Source organism: Ixodes scapularis, unplaced genomic scaffold (genome assembly GCF_016920785.2).
Source record: "Ixodes scapularis isolate PalLabHiFi unplaced genomic scaffold, ASM1692078v2 PGA_scaffold13__105_contigs__length_92229423, whole genome shotgun sequence".
Lineage (NCBI taxonomy): Eukaryota > Metazoa > Arthropoda > Arachnida > Ixodida > Ixodidae > Ixodes > Ixodes scapularis.
Window position 1 is genome coordinate 27,821,151 of NW_024609839.1, and position 24,098 is coordinate 27,845,248.

Below are 24,098 nucleotides of genomic sequence, written 5' to 3' on the forward strand. Positions count from 1 at the left end.
GTTTCATTGGCCACAAACGACAGCAAACATGGGGTAAAGATCAGGTCAGAACAGGAGCCTCTTTACGCTGCCATACCGCCAAAAAGCCAAACCGCAAGCCAAAGCTGCTCGCCGAAGGCCTTGGGAACACTCGAAACCGGTCGGATCCTCCAGTCCGTACGACCGCAGCGCCGTCGCCTACATCCGGGACCTATCTACGTTCACATTCACAACTAAGTGCTTAGGTGCATCCCGAGCCTTTTTACAAAAAGGGGGTGCGGATTAAAGACTTGGGGGTCGACGTCTGTCCGCAAGTTCATCTTTCCTACTCAGCACTTTCCGCAGAGCAGGCAAGCTAGCCCAGCTGCCTGCATGCAACAGCGGCCTCGGCAGAGTAGGCGCCTTCAATGCAACGGATCCTCCTCAAACGGTGCCCTCGCAAGCTTGTGCACCACGAAAGAAATCCCCAGGCATAAACTCTAAGAAGGAGGAGGGTGCGCACATGCAAGGGCACATATGAGCGGGAGCCCTCCATGTGGGAAGGAAGGGAAGAAAGCTTGCGTGCCCACAAGCTCTGCAAAGTGTCACCCGTAAAGCTATCACTTTAAAAGAAACAACACAAGACATACAGACCTGTTTTATTTCAAGCCCAAGACAAAGAGAAAACAGGAAAAAGAGTTGAGCACATGACCGTTGACCTGAACACCTGAAAAGATAACAAAGGGAAGATCAGGTGCCTGCTCCACCACAGCCAGTGGCACTGCTAGTCAGGAGCATGGGCACATGCACATATGTGCATTCCCCCACACTCTAGATGCTATAGATGTCAGAGAAGATATGGTAATATCCCTCTCCATGGATAAACTTGAATACGACGACGGATGTATTGCTACCTTAGACCGAATGTAAATAAAGTTTTGGGGCTCAAGCAGAGGCCATGTAAATGGACAGCGTACGCAGCAATAGCTCCAATCAAGGCAGTGACATGTCTCCTTCCTATCTGTCAGTCCCATAAAATATTACATATGACCCCCTCCCCTTAAAGACTGATGCTCGACCTTGATATTCTGCAGGGGAGTTAATCTCTAAGCAATCCCCTCTCCTAAACTGCCAGGGGGAGTTGCATTATGGATGGGAGACGTGGAGAGGATATAGCTAGGAAAGAGGGATATACAAAAAAATTGGCACCTTTTGGCCAGAATGAAGGTAGAAGTGACAGTGATAGCTGTGCGATATTCGTGCAATGCGTGTGAAATCCTGGCAGAAACTGTGAAAACGGTGGTGTACAATGTTTCTTTTATTGTAGTGCAAGAGCAATATTTCCACATGCCGCGTGATGGCAGGGGCGTGTGCACTGTGCACCATCGCACGTGCACATAAGTGTCGGTTTGCATTGATACTTTATTGCATTTGCGATGGTGTTCTCATAGTAGCGGTCTGTAGAAGAAATTATGGCCGTTGTTTTGCGTGAACCTGGTCACCCGTGACACGGTCGTTTCTACGGGAAGAGCATGCGGATGAAAGAATCGAAGTATAGATATGAAGCGGGCATCTGCTATCAAGAGTCGTTGTCTGCCCGCAAGTTCATCCGTGTCCCACTCGACACTTTTCGCAGAGTGGCCAAGCTAGCCAAGCTGCCTGCACTCGACAACGGCCTCGGCGGAGTAAGCGCCTTTGAAGCGGCGACGCAGTCGCCCCCCGCGGCATCTTACCTCCGCGAACAGCTCTCTCCCGAAACCTAAATAAACACTAAACCGCGAAAGACGAGACAGAGAACACAGGACAAGCGCTTGTCCTGTGTCCTTCTCTTTTTTGTGCTTCGTCCTTCGTGCGTCAGTTTTTATGATAGTCCAACAGTTAATTTTAGTACAGTTTGCATGCACACCGTGCGGAAAGCCTGTGGATGTGCACGGGTAAACTCCTTTCTATTCGTGGGAGACCTCTGTGTAAAAAGAGAGAGGCGAAGGTAAAAGTGAGTGGCAGTCCTTCATGCGGGAAGGACGGGGGGAAGCTTGTGTGTGTGCTGTTGATAGCTGCGACGACAGCCCACGAGCTCAAAATCTCAGCAAAGTGTCATCCATAAAGCTATTGCTTTAAATGTGCAGACCGTACGTCGACCTTTAAGAAAAATAAGAGCTGGTGTTGAGTCCGACTCATCAAAAATGGCAAGTTTTGGCGGCCAATCACTGGCAAGATTTTACTGGCAGCACAGGCAGAAATCTGTCGGTGACACACTGGGGCCTTCAAAATGCTAGACGGGCAGATTGTTTCGCCTCTTCCCCGCAAGGAGAACCTCCGGTATTTTTTTCTGTGCGGATTGCCAGGTCGCTGTATCTCGAAACAAAACGTTTACTGTACCATTCGATTTTTGGCCTCAACCCAGAAAAGAAAGTACACGCAGTTTGGAACACAGAATTGGCCCTCTTCCATTTCGTCACACTCACATCCGACTGAACCAGTAAGAAACAGAAAAAATTGGTAGTTGTTTTTCACACTGTGTAGCAAACTGTCTTAATCAGAATGCTGTTGATATGTATTCAACTGATTCGCCAAACTGTAAAGGTACCCGTCTGAAATAAATTAAAGATAAGGGGTGTCTAGGAGGGCAAAACTATTTGTTGGTAGACTGCAAGGAGTGACCAGTTGGACTAAAGTAGCCAACGTAAAACTGTGACGATGAAGCTGAGCACGTGGCACTCGGAAAAAGTGAGGTTAACTACTATAAAAAACATTCTGCTAAAAAAAAAAAACGGTGATAGTCATGGCATCGACTATGCAAGATGGGAGGTGGTTATCGGCACTGTCGCCCATGCCCTCATTCTTAAAGCATTTTTGCTTATGTTGTGTGCCTCAACTCAAAATGGCTTCATTTGACTTGGTCAGTAACTGCCGAATGACTACAGATCAGTTTGATACTTTATTTATTTATTTTTGCTTAATGTGCCCACAAACAGCTCGAGGCCTTATTAGTTTAATTCTGTCATTGATCTATTCTTGTAATCTGGCTACAATCACACTGGATATTGCCTGGTACCCACCAGCAACATTTGTTTGGTGCTTGGGTGAAAAAAAGTGCCAGAAATTTACCTGAGCTGGCCAAAGAACGCCCACTCGAACAGCGCGCGCTTGCAGGATTTTGATCGTGCAAATGCTATTGCCTAGTGCCCGGTAATAGCTTGCTGAACATTGACTATCCAAATTCACCAAGAGACTAGAAAGCAAGCTCATTTGCCTCAAGAGGTGCCACTTGCATCATCCATTAGGGACGTTTTAAGATTAGTATTAGAAGAAAGTGTTGTGATAGCACTCACTGAATCTTCTCTTAGCTCCCCGAGGTTGAAGCACCACTGATGGGCTCCTGTAATTAGAAACATTTTGAGGACAGGATGAGATGGTTTAAAGGGGCTATGCAATTAACATAGAAAGGATTCGCGCATTCACGCCAGTAGAGCGATTGTATTTCTGGACATGGTAGAAATAACAGCTTCGAAAAATTAGGACGAGTTTTGCTTTCCTCAAAACTTGATTTTCTAAGGTTTCTCGCTGTGAGAACGCCCGTAACATTATTATAAATAAACATTTTTCAAAGCAAATTTGGTACAGATCTTTCCTACACATTAGATTGTGCAACCAACTAGGATAATTGAAAATTACAAATAAGTATTGATGTTATGATGCTTGAATTGAAACACCACCACCCAAAATGACAGAAGTTTTGGTACTTTGGCTATAGCACACTTACGACAATCCAAAGGTTCTGGCTCACCGGACAGCCTGCTCATACATCTGCATTACGACCAAGCCATTTCCCGTGCCTGTGCCCGAATTGCGTTACGGTTGTTATAACACGGATATTGGGGGCCATTTTATTAAAAAGTATTATTTGTTTTATTTTTAGTTTGATAACACACCTAAAGGCTTTACGAAACTGCCCCTCACAAGGCAGACATAATGTACATGTTTGAAGATCAAAATCTAAAAGGATTTTCTAAAACATGGCGACATACCTTTAAGCCCAAAAATATGCCAGTTTCGACTCCAAAACTTTTAGGAAAAAGAAATCTCTTTTCAGGCGTAATATTTAGAGGGCCCCTCCAACAATCGTTTTACTGGTTAAAACTTGCGGTGAGGCCAACCTCAGACGATGTAGTAACATGAAGGAACAATTTTCATTACAAAATTCCCATTATTCCAGAAGTTATGAGAATTTTAAAATGACAAAATCAATCAAGAAAACAGACTCCATTACATATCAAGAACCTCCAATGGTGGGATCATGGCACTGCTCCTCACGGGGGCAAGTCAACTATGTTCTGTTCTCGTTGTTTACACAAGTTTTGAAACTCTGTTTAGTTCAATGCTCTCAAAACTCAACATAAATAACTTTTATACAGAATAAGGACGGGGAACACAATCAAACATATTGTTCCATGCCCAGAGAGAAACGTTTGATGACTCTGGTCACTGAAACAGGTTACTCCACGTCAACAGTCGCTTGCATTTAGCACCACACAGCGCCACCATACGAAACACTATTATTTTGTGGTTTCGTTTTTGTTCCCAGCATCTCCCAAGCCGCTAAAAAGGCGGAAAGCGCAAAAAAAGCAGATGCTTAAATATTGTTGGAGGGGCCCTTTAAAGCACTTTAAGGCATGCAGCATATCTAAATAAACCCAAGTTTGACCCCCCATCCTGCTTTATGACAGTGTCTAAAACTAACCTTCTTCCAACCCTTCACGAGAAATTGCCCATTAACGTCATAATGATCTTACCTCACTCTCCTCCACGAAAAGTGCCCGGGCAAGTTTGTCCCTGCAAGTTCAAAAGCAGAATAGAAACCGGATTGGTAATTTAGCATATTTGACTTGCTCTTGTATGCATAGCCCTGAAAATGTGTACTTAATTAATAGGAAATGTGTTGCATGACGCTTGGGAAGCTCCACACATAACCCCCTTTGGGAAATGCTAACGATGACCTCATCACTTTTCTGTCCTGGCTTACTCTTTGGCTTCCTCTATTTTTTGCTGCCTCTTTATGGCTTCGTTACAGGGTCAGTGTTAGCACTTCCCAAAAAGGGTCACGTGTGGAGTTTCCGAAAGGTAATGCTAACGCATTTCCTAAGAATCCACCAATGGGTCCCCTTTTAATTTTTTTCCAAACGAAGGCATACACGCTCCGCACAGTTCAGACTCGCCCCAGCAACTGGAGCCCCACCACTCGGCATGCTGCGCCGTGACGTCACCCGTTCTCATTCCCCGCGCCGCTCGCACTCATAGGCTTCAACCCTGTGATGTCGCCTCCCTCTCGCCTTTGTCCTTCACTACTCTCCTCCTCTCTACCCAATGCGCTTCCCTCTCCATTGGTTTGTCGACAGACGGACCCTGTCATCTTTTCACTGTTATCTGGGTTCTAGTGCATTAATATCAACGCAATAATAAACGTTGCCAAAACACTAATAGCTACCCATACAGCTGAGTTATAACAGCTTATGACCAAAATAAAAAAACAACCAACTACCTTCAGTTCTCATCGCCGCTAATACAGTCATAATTGCATCTAGAATATTTTGTCCTGAAGTACTGCATCTTTACCATTTATAGAGAGGTAGAAAGATTAAAAATGCAGGGAGACTAGAATACAACTTTCATCATAATCATGAGAAAGACAAAGAATCAAAATATACATTTCGCACGTTATAACAGATTTCTGTCATTCCATCTCAGGCCAAACTTGGCTACTCCACAACCCAACGTGTTGCCTGGTTGCGTAGGCAGATACTCGGAAGAAACTTTTGGAACGCGAATTCAAAAGACGGAAAATTAATGGAGATATTCCTATGGGAGCTCAACAAGACTGGTGCTCATGAACATAACAGCCAGGAAAACGTGTACACCGGGAACAGATATGCTGTGCTAACATATGTTTGCTTGCACTGCACCCAAAGGTTTACAAACAGAGCAGGTGATCATAAAATCCTATTTGTAAGTCAAATTATCCTCAATAATACATAAGTCAGGATTCTAACGTAGAACATATATGGCATTTCTTTCCACACTTTATAGGGAAATTAATACGCAAATGAATGCTGGCACTATAATACACCCAACTTACTTCTTCTGCTGGTCGTTACACATTTCAGCAATGTACTTGTTCATGTTCTTGAGACGAGCTTCCCTCATCGCTGCGGCAGCAGCCACTCTCTTGTCGGGAGAGAGATTTGGGTCGGCCAGGACGGCTATCTCCTTCACGGAGGGATTGTCCTGGATGTACTTCCTGTACATATCTGAAAACAATTGGAATTCTAAAAGCTGATTGACACTGCGCTGTATAACAGTTTAGTAGTACAGTATAGACCACTTACAACGTAACCGTTCATAGTGCAGGACCGGGTATAACGCGGCTTTTTTAAACCACTGGTTCGCCTCCCATAGAACTCCATGTAATTACATACCGCTTAAAATGCAGGCGCACGAAGGGAAATACCGGTTATAGTGCGGTTTCTGCAACAGCCCCCCGACCACGCCGACGCAGCGAGCACGCTTCCCTGTGCGACACTAGATAACGGTGCGAGCCGCAAACGGCACTCGCGGGGCAAGGAGGTTGCTCGAAGAAGCGAAAAGAGAGGCTTCAGTTGCCATAGCGACGGAGGGACGCATGCACGTGTCGTTCACGTGCGTGCGTACCTCCGCTGCATTGGAAACAACCGCAACGACAGACCAATCGCAGGTCGGGGAGAAGTGTTCGCGCGCGTTGCATGCCGGTCGCGGGCCGGCTGCTTCTATCCGCAAACATGGCGTCAGTTTTGGTAGAAGCTCATCGTACCGCGTAAAAGCCCTATCCTTGACTGTAAATTTTCGTTGTGTCGCTATGGTAACCCAGCACGTACTAGAAGGGAAAATCCACATACTCGTGCGGCGATGTCGTGGCGGCGCTCTCAAGACGGCAGAAACGCCCGTGTCGTCGTGTTTGTTTACTTCGACTACAGTGGTGCTTCTAAGCATTTGTGCTTTTCGAACATCGCCCGGATTTCTTATTTGGAGCATTTCATGCCTGTGCTCAAGTTGAAGGTATTACTGGCGCATACCGTATAAAGGATGCGAATTTTCACGCGTTTTCATCGCCGGAGAAAAGTGAATAGGGTTAGCAATCCTGAACGCTCGCAACGTCCGTCCGCAACCCGCGACGCCGTTAAAAGGCTGCGCCAGGCAAAAGTCGCTCATTTCTTTCAAAATGCGTGACACACTTGAGAGAGAAGTGTGCTAGTCTGGTGAAATAAAGACTTTCCTCAAACTAAGCTTTATTTTTCATCTAACATAAAATAAATTGTTTTACAAAGGTAAGTTGTCTCATGGCATGTACACTGTAAAAAATTTACGTCAATTTGACGTGTCTTTCCCTCGTCAAAAAAGACGGGCACGCTCATCATTTCAAAATACGAGGATGCCCTCATTATTTATTTGGCGCGAGAGCCGAGCCTTCCAGAAAAGCCGAAATCCCAGGAGTGCAAGCATGCGCAGATGGCGAGGAGTTGAATGCCCCGCCGCGCAGCGCGCAGACCCGCAGCTCTTTCGCGGCCCTCCTCTCTCGCAGAATGGTGTTGCGGTTGTTGCAACACCCATCTCTGTTGTTTTGCGGTTGTGCTCCGAGTCGTGCGCCCGTGCCGCGCAGGCGCAAACAGAGGTTGCAGCAGCTATCGCCATGCTATCGCTCTTCGGGCGTTCGTCGAACTCGCCTCGGTGGCTGTTGACATCGTGGTCAGTGTAGTGTTCTGTGATGCATCAGGGCCTCATCAGCTCATCGACGACTAAATCGCCCACTTCAAGGTATGCAATGTGACTTTATCCTTGCAATGTCTTGCTTACGTATTGTAATCGAATATTTCTCCATGTTCGCGGTTCGAGTGCTTTCGGTTGAAGACGGAAAGCGCTCGAGCGTGTTCGAAATCTGCGGTCTGAGTACACGGGCGTCCAGCGACACATCGTGCTTTTGGTGTTTCTTTTTCAGCACGTTATGTTTCCGTTATAATATGCACGTGTTTATTTATCCGTGCTGCAGCGGCGGCGCCTTTACTCAGAGCCCTGCGCCTTATCTCTTAGGAGAACTCGCGAGTACGAGCTTTTATGGAAGCTTAGTTTCTGTGTTTGTTTTTGCAACAACATTCATGCAGCCAGACAACATAAGCGAGCGGCTAACGTCTTTGTAACGACGCAATGTCATTGAACGACGTTTTAGCGGCTTCGAAAACGGAAGTTTCCAGTGCACTCGATTCACGAGCCTCTAAGACGTACACAAAATTATTGACCGCCCTCGTAATTTGACGGGAAATTTCTCAAGCAGTTTGGAGGGTTAATTGTTGTAAACATCCACTCTGCAGCTCGCTGCTGGCTCTGACTTTATACTTAACAGTGTGCTTATTTTTTATATCGTATTTTCCGGGCTATAGTCCAAGGTCTATACATGTTTAAAAGCTGAAAGTTTAGGCTGTGCGGACTCTCTACGCGTGCGGACTATACACGAATTTTGTTTTTCAAGATCGTTCAGTATGAGGAGATGTGACGGATTTTGTGAGTGAAAGAGTATGTTAATGATGATTTATGTATATTATAGGCAGGCACGTAGCCAGGGGGAGGCCCCCCCCCCCCCCCCCCCCCCCCCGAAACAAAATTTTGGCTACGTGCCTGATTATAGGCTTCTTTGTGTGCTAAGAAAGCAGACATGTGTCAAGGTGTGCCGTCTATAGGAAGATTTTCGTGTCGACTAAGCACCAGGTGCCGACTATGCACGGCACGCGGACTATGCACCGGGTGCGGACTATCTAAGTATCTAAGCAAGAACTTTTACTTTGGACCCCCAATTTGCCCCTGCGGACTATACACCGGGTACGGACTATAGCCCGGAAAATACGGTACATATATTTTAGGTTTTTGCATGTCCTATATTCCGTTCACGCCTACGCTGACTGTGCGGTGCAAGCTACTTGTTCGCCAACTATAATTAAAGCCTCTTATCGCTTGACCTCGCTCTCCCCGCGTGAGTCTGCGAGAGGCGGTGACCACGTTGTGCAGAATCGACAGTTGACTGGTCAAACGAACATGCAGCTTCCACCGCACTGTCTGTTTAGGGGTGAACATTTCGCAAAATCGTAATAATTGGCTCAGCATACCCAACGGCTGATCGGCTTCGCAGAAGTTTATATTTTATTTATTTTTCTGCGCTTTCTTGTTTTATTTCTCATTGATGAGTACTGTTCATTCATTTGCACACCTGAGTCATTAGACAGCTGAAATGACGTCGAAAGATTCTTCTGATATATCAAATTTTTTTTTTGTAATCTTTAACGGACTGTAAAGGAAAATGAAGGTGATATATATGTGGATGCGGTCCTCACTGTATAATAGTAGGGCTCGGCGGACATTAGACAGGCGGATAAACGTCAAAATATGTTTACTAATTAACCGAAAATTGTAAAGTCACTGTTTAATTACATAGCTTTTTACTTTTCTTATTTCACTGTAGATTACACTTGTGCAGCTTCAGACACCCCGGCCGTGACACTTCCCCTTTGGACTTGGTTTAATGAATTTGTGTTTAGTATAGTTGCGTTATTTGTTTAGTATAGTTACGTTTATTATCATTAGTGCATGATTTTTTTTAACGAGGTTATAATTGCTTCCTCTTTTTTACAGTGGCTATTTTCAAACCTAACGTTGCATTTGCATATGTTGGTGTGCATGTGCATGGTGTGGTCTGCATCTAACTGTGTCACATGGCACCTGTGACATCCTAATGACGTCTGCATATAGTTGTTTCACTTTGCACTCGGGCTCAAAGTATAGCTATGTTGGACTGTTAATTTCAGGGTGGCATATCCCACAAGCCTCATGTTGGCTGTGATGTGCCCGTCATGCTAACTGATGTGCGCTAGATACAATAAATGTATTATATTATTATTATGAATATTATTATTATTATTATTTAGCGGTGTAATGGGCCTCTTCGCAATTGCAATTTTAAAGAAAGTAATGTAACCCCAAAACTCTAACCGGCGATTTCCGAAAAACATGGATTACTCAAAACTTGCTGCTTTTTCACAAAATTGTTTCATTTAGGTTGGGCTTTAGTAATGTCTCCGTTTAAAATTGCAATCGCAGCATTGCCCATTATACCAATACTTAAGAAGGTAATTAACATATTTTGGTTAGTAAACATAATTTTATGTTTATTCTCTTCTCTAACGTTTGTCATTGCTGTGGTATTGCTGGCTACTGCAGTGTGTGACCCAATTGTTATGTTTGTTATAGGTACTTTGGCCAGATAAACCTCAAAAGAGGTACCAGGTGTGCACCATGCCATACCGCAAAGAGCGGCATTTATCCGAAAGTTCTCAGGCTCATCAAGGAAGGGAAATGAACCCGTAGGTACTATTCAAAGATTACCAGCCGCTCTCTTCAAGCCGCATGGAGAGCTCTATGAGTTCAGCAAGTGTTCCTAGTGGTCCTTGGGATATTTCATGCTGGAGGCTTATGTAGTATTGGTCTTGTCTTTGTAACTTTGTGGGTATAAGGCAAGCTGTATTAAATTTATTGCAGGTTCCAGTTGCACCAAGCAGGTGCACTCACCCTCAGGTTGCAAGCCGCTCTCTTCAAGTCGCATGGGGTGCTTTATGAGGTGAGCAAGCATTTCTAGCAATCCTTAAGACATGTCGTGCTTTAGGCTTATGTATTACTGGCCTTGTCTTTGTTACATTGTGGTATATGGCAAGCTGTACTAAATTTATTGCAGGTCCCAGCTGCACCAAACAGGTGCACGCACCATTACAGATTGCAAGCCGTTCTCTTTAAGCCACATGGAATGTTCCATGAGGTGAGCGTGCATTTGTAGTGGTCCTTGGGACATGTGCTGTAGGCTTATGTATTACTGGCTTTGTCTTTGTGGTATACGCCAGGCTGTATTAAATATATTGCAGGTCCCAGCAACAAAAATTGCAAGCCACTCTCTTCAAGCCGCGTGGAGTGCTCTCTGAGGTGAGCAATGATTTCTGGTGGTCCTTGGTACACGCCCTTCTGGGGGTTTATGTAGTACTGACCTTGTCTTTGTTATTTTCTGGTATATGGCAAGCTGCATTAACTTTGTCGCAGTTCCCATCTACACCAAGCGGGTTGACCCACCGTCAGACCGCAAGCCGCTGTCTTCAAGCCGCACAAAGTGTTCTATGAAGTGAGCAATCATTTCTGGCTGTCTTTGGTGCATGCCATGCTGGGGGTTTATGTAATACTAGCCTTGTCTTTGTTACTTTCTGGTACATGGCAAGCTGCATTAACTTTCTCGCAGTTCCCATCTACACCAAACGGGTTGACCCACCTTCAGACCGCAAGCTGCTGTCTTCAAGCCGCACAAAGTGTTCTATGAGGTGAGCAATAATTTCTGGCTGTCTTTGGTGCATGCCATGCTGGGGGTTTATGTAATACTGACCTTGTCTTTGTTATTTTCTGGTATATGGCAAGCTGCATTAGCTTTTTCGCAGTTCCCATCTACACCAAGCGGGTTGACCCACCGTCAGACCGCAAGCCGCTGTCTTCAAGCCGCACAAAGTGTTCAGTGAGGTGAGCAATCATTTCTGGCGGTTTTTGGTGCATGCCTGCTGGGGTTTATGTAATACTGGCCTTGTCTTTGTTACTTTCTGGTATATGGCAAGCTGCGTTAACTTTCTTGCAGGTCCCAGCTGCACCAAGCGGGTAGACCCACCGTCAAAGACCGCAAGCCGCTTTCTTCAAGCCGCACAGAGTGTTCTGAGGTGAGCAATCATTTCTGGCTGCTCTTGGTACATACTATGCTGGGGGTTTATGTAAAACTGGCCTTCTCCAGTTTGATCCAGTTTTACCTAAGGAAAAGGTGGACCTCTATAGTGGGATGGACATGCATTCAATATTTTTATATACATGTATACAAAGCTGTCTATTTTAATTCGAACGAAATTAAAAAAAACAAAAAAAACGGCACGAGTTACTTAAATGATTTCCTCACTGTGTGTTTATGGGGCTCGGAGGACATTAGATAAGGGGATAACCGTTGCAGAATGTTAATCAAAACTAATGAACAAAATTTTTTTAATAATGTTTTTAATTAATTGTTTTATGGGATACATTTCAATTCTAGTTTCAAAGGCAGTAAATGTTAGACTAACAGAATTTCTGTATAGCAAGGTTCAAGATATGGAATGCTAAAAATTTGCTTTTTTTGTCACCCGATTCGAAAATTGCGTACTCGGGGAAGACCTCAGGATGTTGTGCGGACGTGGTTGCTTCGGACGCACCTTTTTTATCTTGGAAGTATGACGCGGATGCATCTACCAAGGACACACTGTCGAGATAGTGACGATGTGCCCAGTACGACTTTGTCACTCTCCCACCCACCATTAACGGCACAAATTCTTGAGTTCCTGAGCGCGGTTTTTGCATCCGACATTAAAACACAAAAGTTGGACAAGGAATATGTGGAAGCCGCTTGGCATTTCGTGAATTGTTTAAGTCGGGATAGCCTTTAATATTGACTGGCTTTTAACGCTGCTGTTGCAGCATGGCCCAGAAAGCCATTAGTTACAAAGCTAGCAAATTTTCGTCAATTAGTCAACATACTGTGACGGTTATCCCCTTTACTGATGTCCACAGAGTCCTACGAATGCGCAATGAAGAAGACATTCTGATAACTTTCGTGGCCTTTTTTGAAAATTCTGTTAGCTTTGATATAGAATGATGTGTATACATGTAAAACGACTTGTAGAATGTAATCATGCACATGATTGTGTTACAAGGCTTTGTTTTTCACCCAATTAAGTAGTGCATTTTTTATCGCAACCTTCCAAAAATAAGCAAAGCATCCAGTTTGGTATTCAAATTGTATTCTATTTCGGTAATAAATCAACGGACTACTACTTGGTTCGCCTTTGGCTTCATACTGAGAATAATAGGCATGTGTGAATCATGAATTTTGGGCTTAAAGTGTATAATGACTTGAGCTTATTAACTTTTCAGTTGAATATCACAGTGTCTGCACCTCTCTCCAAGCCTGTTACTTAGTGCCGTCACGCTAGCCTCAGCCACCCTGACAGTGTTGGTATCACTTGTTTAGCTGTAGGCTGCTTTGATTACTTTAGTACATATGTTTTCAAAATGCAGTAATATGTCAGTGAAGGAGCATGATCGTGCACGAATAGTAACTTTAGGTATGGTACAAAAAAATACCTAATATCAGGGGCAGGTAGTCATCCACTGAAATAAAGTTAGAAGTGAATAATTTTGATTACCAAACTGAATGCTCTCTTAAAATTCTCAAGGATCTGCTTAAGCTGCACAGTTGTAATCGAGGCAGCAAGCAAAGCTTGTCATTTATTTATGCTTGTCAGCAGCATGCTGCATGGGCATATAGATTTATAAGTGTACATAATCAGCATGAGGGCAATACATATACTTTTTAAATGAAATTCTAATTGATCTCGTTATCATCGCCCCACTGCCAAAGCTCTGTTAGTTCTGATCCAAATTATGTTGTGGCTCTGGCTATCATCAGGTCAAGGCCCACATAGAGGTTGTGAATATAAATATACGATTTGATGGCCTTCTCGCCATGCTCGTCCTTCAATTTCAAATTAGAACTGTTGCTGCAATGTCGTGACATAGCATGTTAGGACATTGCAGCCTAATACATATTCTTGATAACAGGATAGCTACAGTGTTATTTGTCTTCTAAATTTGACCTTGAGGGGAGTACCGACATCCATCAGATGCAAAAACATTCACGTAACCATTTTTAAATTTTTTTCTTAATTCCTCCTGTGTACATGTCAAAACCTCTCCGCTATAGAGGTGTGCATTTCCCACCAAAGTATGAGTCTGCACTGCGACAAAGCGAGATTCTTGCGACCGGGGTGTTACACCACCCCCTAGATAAGCAGAAGGCCTCCGCACCGTCATCACAGCCAGATCGATTGAGGCCTGAGATTGGGCACGAGTGCTGCGTCAGTGTTCGGCCGGGGCTCGTGTTCCATCAGTGCGTCGAAGGTCGGACTCGGGCCCAGTAGCCGAGTTAGCGCCATCCGACTGTGATGACGTTTCATGAAGGGAGAGGAGGCGATGCCCAGGCTTTTATTATTCTATAGGTATTGTTGGGTGTTAACGCGATTAATGCGATTGCGGAGTCTGCTCCATGGGTTTCGCTTCTCCGCAGCGCAGTGCACATGCGGAGAAGCGCACTGAACAAAGCCAATTCATTGCAATGGTGACTTTACGAGCGCTTTGAAATGTTCGACTGGCGTAAACGACTTTATTTTCGCGAGCTTGATATTTCATACATTTTGTGAAGTGTCAGTTTTGGAAATACTTTGTGGGAACAAAATTTCACAATGAGGAGTAATGTTCAATGTATTCGTAGCCATGGGGTTACTTATTTGCATGACCAATTTGAAGCAATTTCGATAAACTCGCAAACAGTAAGCCTTTGCAAAAATTAAGCCGTTTACAGTAGTACGATTAATGTTGAAACCAATATCAAATACCGTATAATACTAAACTGCTATAAGAAAATTTTAATATTAGCACAGCCCTGAAAAATGGCCATTTGCGGATGTTTTCGCTGTGGCCTTCATCAATCCATATGGGCTTCAAGTGTAGCAGCTGCAACCTTGAATCTGGAAAAGGCTATTGTTTGTCACACATTTTCTTTATGGTGCCTAAGGTTTCATGTAATAAATGTTGTGCCCTGCAGTGAAGACTATTACCTGTAGCATAGCCCTGGGCATGCAAAGAAGGCACACCAGCAATGTCTGACATATCAGACTTTCAGAAATGCTATTGTCCAATTTTCCTCACCCTTTTGTCCGGATGAAGCTGTTACTATCTTTCTTGCTTTCCTCTCATAGTCCTTTGAGCGAGTTATGTGACGTTATATCATAGGGTGGCATAGGGTAATTTTCTCTTCTCTTTTCCCGCAGGATGTAATGGCACACCATCATCACCAAGGAGAGTGTACAGTGAGGAAGCTCGGAAACTTGAATAAAGTGATAAGTAATCTTTCAATTTTTGTTTTTATAATTACGTGAAGAACACTGATCATAATGACTGTATGCTACACATACATACTTACAGCTGAAAAATGCAATCCACCTTTTCTTTAGGTTTTTCTCACACAGTTTCAGAACACGCTGGTACGTCATTTTCACGAGGAATGTTTGGAAATAGAGCTGCCAGAGATTTCCTCGTAATTTTCACGTACAAAGCCGCAAATAAAAATGACGACTTTCCTAGTCAATTTAGAAAAACGACAGTTCGTTATTTTCACGGGGGAAGATTTGAAAACGATTCAATCGTCATTTTCACGTCTATGCTCGTAAACTAAGAATGCGGTGCCTCGTTTTTTTGACAACTTTTCCCACATAATTTTAAAAAAATGATTGTACGTTATTTTGACGGGAAATGTTTGGAAATAGAGCTGCCAGAACTTTCCTCGTAAATTTCACGACTCATTTTTAACAGTGTACTTTGGCCTGAAAAAGTGATGTTTTGGTTATAGCGCGGTACCGCTTATAGTGCGGATTTTCGCGACTCCCGCGACATACGTTACATGCGGTCTACACTGTATACGTTTCACTGTGAAACGAAATGAAGCAGTCCAAAATCGAGCACCCTGCTACATCTTGTCAAATTACAATTTTAGAAATCTATTTGCAATAAAACAAACCTAGATTTATCTACTTTTACTCTTTGCTTAATCAACAATTCTTATCACAATCATTCCACTATCAGAAGTTTATTCCTTCAAACTCCTGCGCAGTCGTCATGTCAACTCCTACTACTTTCAGCGCATATCCGATTCAACTAATGCATTTAACAACTCACTCCTACTTCTCACAAAAGACCTTTTGCGAAATCCCCCAAGTGCCCCGGCCCGCGCACGAGGAATTGTGGGAGAGGCTGTCTCTCGCCTGGCCGCTCTGCCTTGAGATCGCATTGCCTTGTTGCTTTCCTCTTCTTAATCCTCTGTGTTTCGATTCCATTACATATTTTTATCGATTCCAGTGTATTTTTTTTTGCTTTTAAGTGTTTCCATTCTCTTCTGCGCGCAGTATTCCTTGTATATATATAGTATTCGTGTCTTCATTCTGTCTTTTTCGACGGGAGTGCCGAGAGGACAACACGCCGCTTCGCGCGTCGTTCCTCGGGTGTGTACTACCGTAGCTATCGATTTTTATCGCGCTGTTAGCTGTTCATTTTGGTTCAATTCGACCCGCGTGCAGTCGAGACGAGCCGTTTATGAACACCCGCGCACATGTCATAGGGATACGCAGAGCTCTGAATCAACAATCGCGACGCGAGAGCCGAGTGCGCTGTGATTTGGCCGCCCGCGCTCGCTCCGTTGACTCGCACTGTAGCGTATGCCTTCGAGTGGCGCTTACTTGACCAACATACAGCACGCCACTTTGTCGCAGCGAATCATTTGTCCGAATGTTTGCGAAACTGAGGCATGTGCAACGCTGCGGCGCCTGACAACTGCGTGTTGCTACGCGAGCCTTTCGCAAGCGCCGGTGGCCCAACGTCGTGGCTTATATGCGCTTATAGTATGCCTTCTTAATCTATCTGCTAAGTGGTTGTCAGTTGCAAATATCCTTTTGCAAGTGCTGACAACTGCGCGCTGCTGCGTGCAGTTGTCAGGCGCCGCAGCGTTGGATATGCCGTCGAACGGTGTTACGGTTTTGCAGGCATTTATAAAAATTATTCACGGCAACAAAGCGGCGTGCTGTATCTTGGTCAAGTAAGCGGCACTCGAAGGCATACGCTACAGTGCGAGTCAACGGAGCGAGTGCGGGCGGCCATATCACTGCACACTCGGCTCTCGCGTTGCAATTGTTGATTCAGAGCTCTGCGTATCCCTATGACATGTGCGCGGGTGTTCATAAACAGCTTGTCTCGACTGCATGCGGGTCAAATTGAACCAAAATGAACAGCTAACAGTGCGATAGAAATCGGTAGCAACGGTAGTACTCAACCGGGGAACGACGCGCGAAGCGGCGTGTTGTCCGTCGGCACCCCCGTCGAAAAAGGAAAAATAAACACACAAATACTATATATGTACAAGAAATATCGCTCGCAGAAGAGAATAGAAACACTGATAAGCAATAAAAAAATACACTTGAACACATAAAAACAGGTAATGAAATCGAAAAACAGAGGATTAAGAGGAGGCAAGCGACACGGCAATGCGATCTCAAGGCAGAGCGGCCAGGCGAGGGACAGTCTCTCCCACAATTACTTGCGCGTGGGCCGGGGTGCTTGGGAAAATAGCAAATTGTCTATTGTGGACTGCAACAATCTTCCGGAGATGCTAGTCTCTATCACAGAACGTGTGATTTTCAGGAATTCCATTATCTTGTATGCGCATGCAGCATAGCTTTCCTGTGTTTTTGGTTGCTTCTACTATCTTAGTTCTGACAGCATGTCATTTTTGTTCTTGTTGTCATCGTCGTTGTCTTGTTCTTTGTTTCTGTAGAAATTTATAATTTGCTGATATGCCCCTCCCTATAATACCCTTGAACTAGGGTGCTTTAAGGGGTACCCCACGAATTTTCGGTCTACCCGAACTAACTATATTTCCTGAATACACGGTCCTTGCCCCTTTTCGAGACTCGGAATAATAATAGAGAAAACAGTGAACAAAAATGGTGCTAAAACAAAATATTCAAAATTTCCTGTGCTTTCCAGTAGCGTGACATTACGGACACACTGACATGCAGGCCGAGAGGGCAGTCTAGAGATAGAGCACGTCGCAGATTTTGTTTGGTGCTGCTTACTAGTCAAGATTGGAATGGGATTCAATAGCATTTGTTTCACACCGTGGAACTTAGTGTAATCAGTTGGGAACGAGATTAACCGCCCAAACACCGAACCTATGCCTCTTACTGACATCACTTTTTCAGTGTTGTCCATAGTGGCTTTCAGTTTGAAAAAATAAAACGGTGCAACCCCATGCTTGAAAATTGAATGACTTCGAGACAAAATTTTATTTGAGTTCAGCCGTGTCTATCGGTGTGTTGAACCAAGTACAAGGAAAATCAGAGACCATGAAAAAAATTGGAGGAGAAACCCCTTAGCCAAGCTTTGACGACTTCACGGCACATATGAATTTAGTGTGAAACATGCTTTTATATGGAGGTGACAATGAGCATAGAGCTTTCAATTTCTACACTGGAAACACTTGCGAGCAGCTTAGAAAATTGAGCTATGAAACCACTTACTCAAAACAGCCCCTTTCTTCTCAGGGGTCATTCTCTTCTTGCCCAACGCACCCAGTTTCAGGTACCTCTTACAAGGTTTCCCACTGACGCTGCGCTCGAGGAGCTCTGCTGTAGACCAGATGGTCCTTGCTGCGTCCTTAACGCACATCGAGTCGGTTTTTGCATCAAATACGAATTCAAATTTTTTTTTCAGTAGAAAGATATTTGACCCCACATGAATCTGAAAAGATTAGAACATTGTTGCACAGCCTGTGATACATGCACTTTTAAATCACAGAGAGCAGTTAAATTCAAACCACTATTGAGATCCCCACATTTCTTGTTAAGCTTTTAAAAAATGCACAGAGGAGGAAACTTCAAAAGCTGTGCATGAAAGCAGACTGCACAGATACATGATATGCTGTCTAAAAAACTATTTCAGTCCTTGTATATATTCCATAATATCAATCAATACAACTGCATAGACTGCCCAATAAAAATAATGTAGAAGTACAAGGGGTTTCATTTATCATTTTAATAAAAAATGCACAACTGACTCAAGAAAGATACTTACTTGTCCTTCCTGCACTTGGAAAAGTGGAACAGAAGAGCTGTCGTTCTCGCCGACGGCGTCTCCATCTGCGGCGCCACCTCTAATGTTTTCATCAATGTCGTTTCCATCTCCGCCGTCCTCTGCGAAGTGGCCTCCGACGTCGCCTCCAACATCTTCATCAATGTCCCAATCAATGTCCCAGTCAGCGCACTCAACAAGATCCTCCCCGAGGTCCGCCACAATATGTTTGTCCTGGTCCTTGCCACGGTCCCCAGCATGGTTTTCTGCTGTGTGCCCAGAATGCTGCGAAAAAATGCTCACTATGAAAACAGCTGCAACCAAGATAACTTGCCAGCAAAGAAAACTTTGTTGGACCCAACAGATCACCCATGCGTGCAATAAATTTGCTTCCATGCATAGATGCCACAATCATCCATAATAATTTTGACGTAGCACAAGCATGATAATTTTCAGCAGACAGCAAGAACAAATGAGGTCCTGAGCTCAGGAACCTTGCTCAACATCATCCAGCATCCCTGCAGAACCTCTCTATTGTCTAATGTTCGCAAGAAGTTGCCTTCTTGCGAAAATTTGACTGCGACTGAACTGCTTACCCCCTGGTGCCGGTGTCCCCTGCAAAAAAATTGGGGTGGTTATCATTTGAGCCCGTTCTTGTTTCGCCCTTCTCACTTGGCCCTTCTCAAAGCAACCACTCTCAAAAGGATCTTCTCTCTTGGACTCGTCGCACTTGAATCTTTCCATACCGAAATTGTTTTCTTTTTTCGGGTAATATTAATAAATACATTGATATACTTTGTGTGTGTGTGTGTGTGTATGTGTGCGTGCCACGCTACCGGCATACTCTCTCTGCTAGGGATTTTAGCAGTACGTCGAGGTCGTCGTGAAAAGCTACTAGCTGACAATAAAACAGACCAACTATTTATCGCAGCCAGATCATACTCCGAAATGTCACATTGTTTAAAGAGCAACTCCGGCCAAAACTCAAAATGAAATAAGTTACCGGCATCGCTCTAGAGACACAAAATACAACCCCAGCCAAAAAATTGCGTCCCGCGGATGCCCCATTCTCAACTAATGCCATTAGTAAAAATGCGAGCCGCCGCTCCTTAGCGGGCGGCCAGCGGGTTGCCGATCGCTAAAGCAACATTGGGCCATGACGTTGGTATCGTTCTCAATTTTTTCTCCGGTCCAGGCGTTGCGCGCATTGCGCTTTTTTGAGCTGTTACCACCGCTACTTCGGCTTGTGATTGGCGTGTTTAGCCGTTGCTTTTATCCATAGCCCGTGTAGCTTTGGTATAGCCTTTTGTTTATTTGCTTGTGAGGACTCCAAGACTCGTTTTAGCGGGCAACTCAGTGTCCCCAAGACTGCCCAGCTGTTCCTCAAAAGATGCCGAGTACAACTTGTAGCGCTGTGGGCTGCTCAAACAACCCGCTGCGCAACCTGGAAGTGCTTTTTCACAAGTTTCCAACGGACCGGAAATTGGAAAAGGTGTGGGTGAACGTGGTTCGACGAGTGAACTTTGGATTTCGGCTTTTACGCACCCAAGGAAGAAAAAAATGGAAACAAAAAAACAGACGTGTACAGCCTAGCACACATGCGTTCGGACGCCGCGGCCCACGCCGGAGAGCCTCAAATCTTCGTGTCTGGGACTGACCCGCAGCGCGAAAGCGAGAGTGCCCCCATTACTGTTTGTCACTGGCAGCGCGGCGTAGAGCAACGCCGCTCCATCCACGGAGCCCAGACGACAATTTAGGCCTAGCGACGAGTACGGAAGACCGCACGCCAAGTTACAACCGCTGATTATGGCACCAAACGAGTTCACTCGTTTTCCAGTCGCTATACTCCGTGTTACTAGTTACGTGCAGTACAGGCGAAGGCAACGCCAAGAGAGGGGAGAAAGGGCAAGCACTAGAAAGGCTGGGGTAGACGAGAGAAACCTCCTCTCCTCTGTAACGTTCCTAGTGCTAGTGCTCTCCCTTTCTCCCTCACCCTTCAGTGCCATCCTCTCCCGTTCCGCCTTGATCGCCCTTCCTGTCTTCGACTGGCGTTGCCTTCGCCTGCACTGCACACAACTGGTGACGCATGGTATAGCTTTTGGGTAAACAAGCGACGAGTACGGCATAGCGCACGCACGGCGGCGGCCGCCGAGTGCGGCATCGAACGAGTTCATGGGTTTTCCAGTCGCTAGCTTTTGGGTCTACGTACTAACTCTTGCTACATATGCTGGATAACTACGAATAAAGAATTAAAACAAAATCAGCTTACTTCCTATCTTTAGACGGCTAGCGCAACAGAGATAGGTGCCGCTCGGCCTGCGTACTCGTTGAACGAGATGGATCCTGACGTCACGTTCATATTGCGGCTGATTTCCAGTGTTGCCGGGGCCTCGAGTGGCTAGTTTCGGTTTTGTTGGCCGCACCCCAAACAGAACTTTGAGGCGTCAATATCTTTAAAACTATGCACAATAACGAGAAAAAAATTGCCCCTTGCAATTCAGGGACGCTGACTGCACTAAAAACAGTCATAATCCCAAAATCGAAAGTATGGACCGGAGTTGCCCTTTAAGGTCTCTCGACTTGGGACAATGCCACCACTTTTATAATGTATGCTATTTCTGTTCAAATAAAGTTTCCAAATTAAATGCTCATCACTTTTTTTTTTTTCGTTTGTTTTGAGGAAGGGAAGCAGGTGTCATTGTACGATTCTCAGTGCGTACCTCTACACATAAAATATATCTGATGGTATGTTGGGGGCCCAAGCGAGGTAAGGCTCATCAACAAAGTCGCAAAGGCATGACGACGTTGAAAGCATGCCAAACTAGTGCCATTCAGTCGTAGCGCGAAATGAGAATGGGTCCAGTTGCGAAAAATACAATTGGATCTTATGAGAAGGTTCAAACAAGTCAGACCAAATGAAAATGGGACGAAATGCGCAAGGTCCAAATGCGAATGGGACGTTTCCAGATAACGGGCAAAATGAGAATGGGCCCAGTTGCGAAAAAAACGATTCGGATCTTACGAGAAGGTTCAAACGAGGACCAAATGGGAATGGGATGAAATATGCAAGGTTCAAATGCGAATGGGACGTTTTGAGATACACCCAAAAATTGTGCTTCACCTTTCTTTCCTTCACTTAATATACCAGAGTTGTGAGTGCGCGCCTGTCTGTGTTGTGTTCCTCCCTCGTTCATCCTCATCTCTTTGTGCGCGATTTTTAACCATGCTCTCTACTGCCACCAAGCCCTCACTGAACACTCGCCACTTTCTGTCATGTGACACCTGCTGTCGAACAGGAAAATTGCAGAAATACATCCCTGCCACATGCCTTTGCATGGTCTGCTTCTACTCAGCAAACTCCTTCGAGCACCAGTAAAAGATTCTCTTCTTTGACTCGGCACAAGGTGCAAATTTATCAGCTTGCAATGTGGACTACACAATTAGCAAGGTGTTTTGATACATTTTTGATAGTACAATGTCTGAAATACCTGTAAGTTTGCTATACATTTAGGCCTTCCAGAAACATGTTTTAGACTGTAATGCAAATGCAGGTTAGAAAAACAGACACCTAATTGCAGGGGCATCAGAAATAAATAGCAAGTTCTCACCAAGGCTTCAATAGGGGGGCCCATGACTTGCTCCGGAACCCCAGGACTCGGCTGACTGGTATATATAAAAGGAAGAAAAATGTTGTCAATGACAAGCTCATAACACCAAGAAAGCTATGCCTCATTCGTCCAAGCAGCTGATCAGCATAGGAAAGCACATATGGCAATGTTGATTTCTCAGAAAAGGAAGGCTCAAGAGCTTGCCCGAGCTGGCTTCCACTTGTAGCTGCCGCCCCTTGTGGTTTGTGGGCAGCAGTCTTCTTTCCAGCGCTGGGGGGCGTGCTGACGCTGGGTCGAGCCCTGTCACGATGCCAATCAGAAGATATTAAAGCAGCAGATGTTAGTAATGACAAGCTTGTTAAACGTAAGAGAATATGGTTGAATTCCCAAAGCACCTAACAAGCATGACGAGAAAATCTAAAGAGAGTAATTTCTTTCTGAAAGGAAGGCTCAAGAACTTGCCCCAGCTGGCCGTCACTTGTAGCTGCCGCCCCTTGTGGTTTGTGGGCCAAGGTCTTTCTTCCAGCACTGGGGGGTGTGCTGACGCTGGGTCGAGCCCTGTCACGATGCCGATTGGAAGATATGAAAGCAGATGCTAGTGATGACAAGCTCGCTAAACCTAAGAGAGTGCGGTTGCATTCCCAAAGCACCTAAGAAGCATGACGAGAAAATCTAAAGGAAATAATTTCTTTCTGAAGGGAAGGCTCAAGAACTTGCCAAAGCTGGCCGTCACTTGTGGCTGCCGCCCCTTGTGGTTTGTGGGCCGCAGTCTTCTCTCCAGCACTGGGGGGGGGGGGGGGGGGGGGGTGCTGACGCTGGGTCGAGCCCTGTCACGATGCCAATCAGAAGATATTAAAGCAGCAGATGTTAGTAATGACAAGCTCGTTAAACCTAAGAGAATATGGTTGAATTCCCGAAGCACCTAAGAAGCATGACGACAAAATCTAAAGAAAGTAATTTCTTTCTGAACGGAAGGCTCAAGGACTTGCCCGAGCTGGCCGTTACTTGTAACTGCCGCCCCTTGTGGTTTGTGGGACGAGGTCTTTCTTCCAGCACTGGGGGGCATACTGACGCTGGGTCGAGCCCTGTCACGATATACGATTGGAAGATATGAAAACAGAAGATGCTAGTGATGACAAGCTCGCTAAACCTAAGAGAGTATGGTTGCATTCCCAAAACACCTAAGAAGCATGACGAGGAAATCTAAAAGAAATAATTTCTTTCTAAAAGGAAGGCTCAAGAACTTGCCAAAGCTGGCCGTCACTCGCAGCTGCCGCCTTTTGTGGTTTGTAGGTTGCAGTCTTCTTTCCAGCACTGGGAGTCGTGCTGATACTGGGGCGAGCCCTGTCAAGATGCCGATAGGAAGATATGAAAGCTGGAGTTATTACTAATGACAAGCTCATTCAACCTATGTGAACTAGGCTTAATTCCTAAAGCGCCAAAGAAGCACGACGAGACGATAAAAAATTACTAATTTCTTTCTGAAAGGAAGGCTCAAGAACTTGCCCAAGCTGGCTGCCACTTGTAGCTGCCACACCTTGTGGTTTGTGGGTCGCAGTCTTTTTTCCAGCGAGAGGCGTGCTAATGTTGGGTAGAGCCCTGTAGATGTCGACCAGTAGTTATGAAAGCAGGAGAGATGTTGTATAATCGTAACGCATAAAAGAATGCAATTTACTG

At 44.9% G+C, this 24,098-nt stretch overlaps 1 protein-coding gene and 1 long non-coding RNA gene across 2 annotated transcripts; one reads left to right on the forward strand and one right to left on the reverse strand.

Annotated features, from left to right (window-relative positions):
* Window positions 1-605: 605 nt before the first annotated feature.
* On the reverse strand, window positions 606-23,487 carry LOC120836263. The gene is made up of 11 exons (XM_040216496.2): window positions 23,407-23,487; window positions 23,139-23,248; window positions 22,884-22,979; window positions 22,626-22,721; window positions 22,422-22,476; window positions 18,817-19,098; window positions 18,264-18,483; window positions 6,092-6,263; window positions 4,752-4,791; window positions 3,291-3,337; window positions 606-685 (listed from the first exon to the last, which is right to left on the reverse strand). Exons 1-10 carry the CDS (start codon window positions 23,485-23,487, stop codon window positions 3,302-3,304), a joined length of 1,188 nt encoding a protein of 395 aa, XP_040072430.1. The 3' UTR covers window positions 606-685; window positions 3,291-3,301.
* LOC120844628 lies at window positions 7,743-10,948 on the forward strand. The gene is made up of 3 exons (XR_006077630.1): window positions 7,743-7,803; window positions 10,282-10,394; window positions 10,763-10,948. It is a non-coding gene; the product is annotated as an uncharacterized LOC120844628 (long non-coding RNA).
* Window positions 23,488-24,098: the final 611 nt, after the last annotated feature.

Excerpts from the sequence above, each read along its gene's own strand:
- LOC120836263 (XM_040216496.2), bottom strand. The coding sequence starts at position 23,487 with ATGCCCCCCAGTGCTGGAAGAAAGACCTCGTCCCACAAACCACAAGGG. Across the intron at positions 23,249-23,406 it reads GTAACGGCCAGCTCGGGCAA|GGCTCGACCCAGCGTCAGCA; the intron begins GTCCTTGAGCCT and ends GCATCGTGACAG. Across the intron at positions 6,264-18,263 it reads GAAGAAAGGGGCTGTTTTGA|ATATGTACAGGAAGTACATC; the intron begins GTAAGTGGTTTC and ends AATTGTTTTCAG.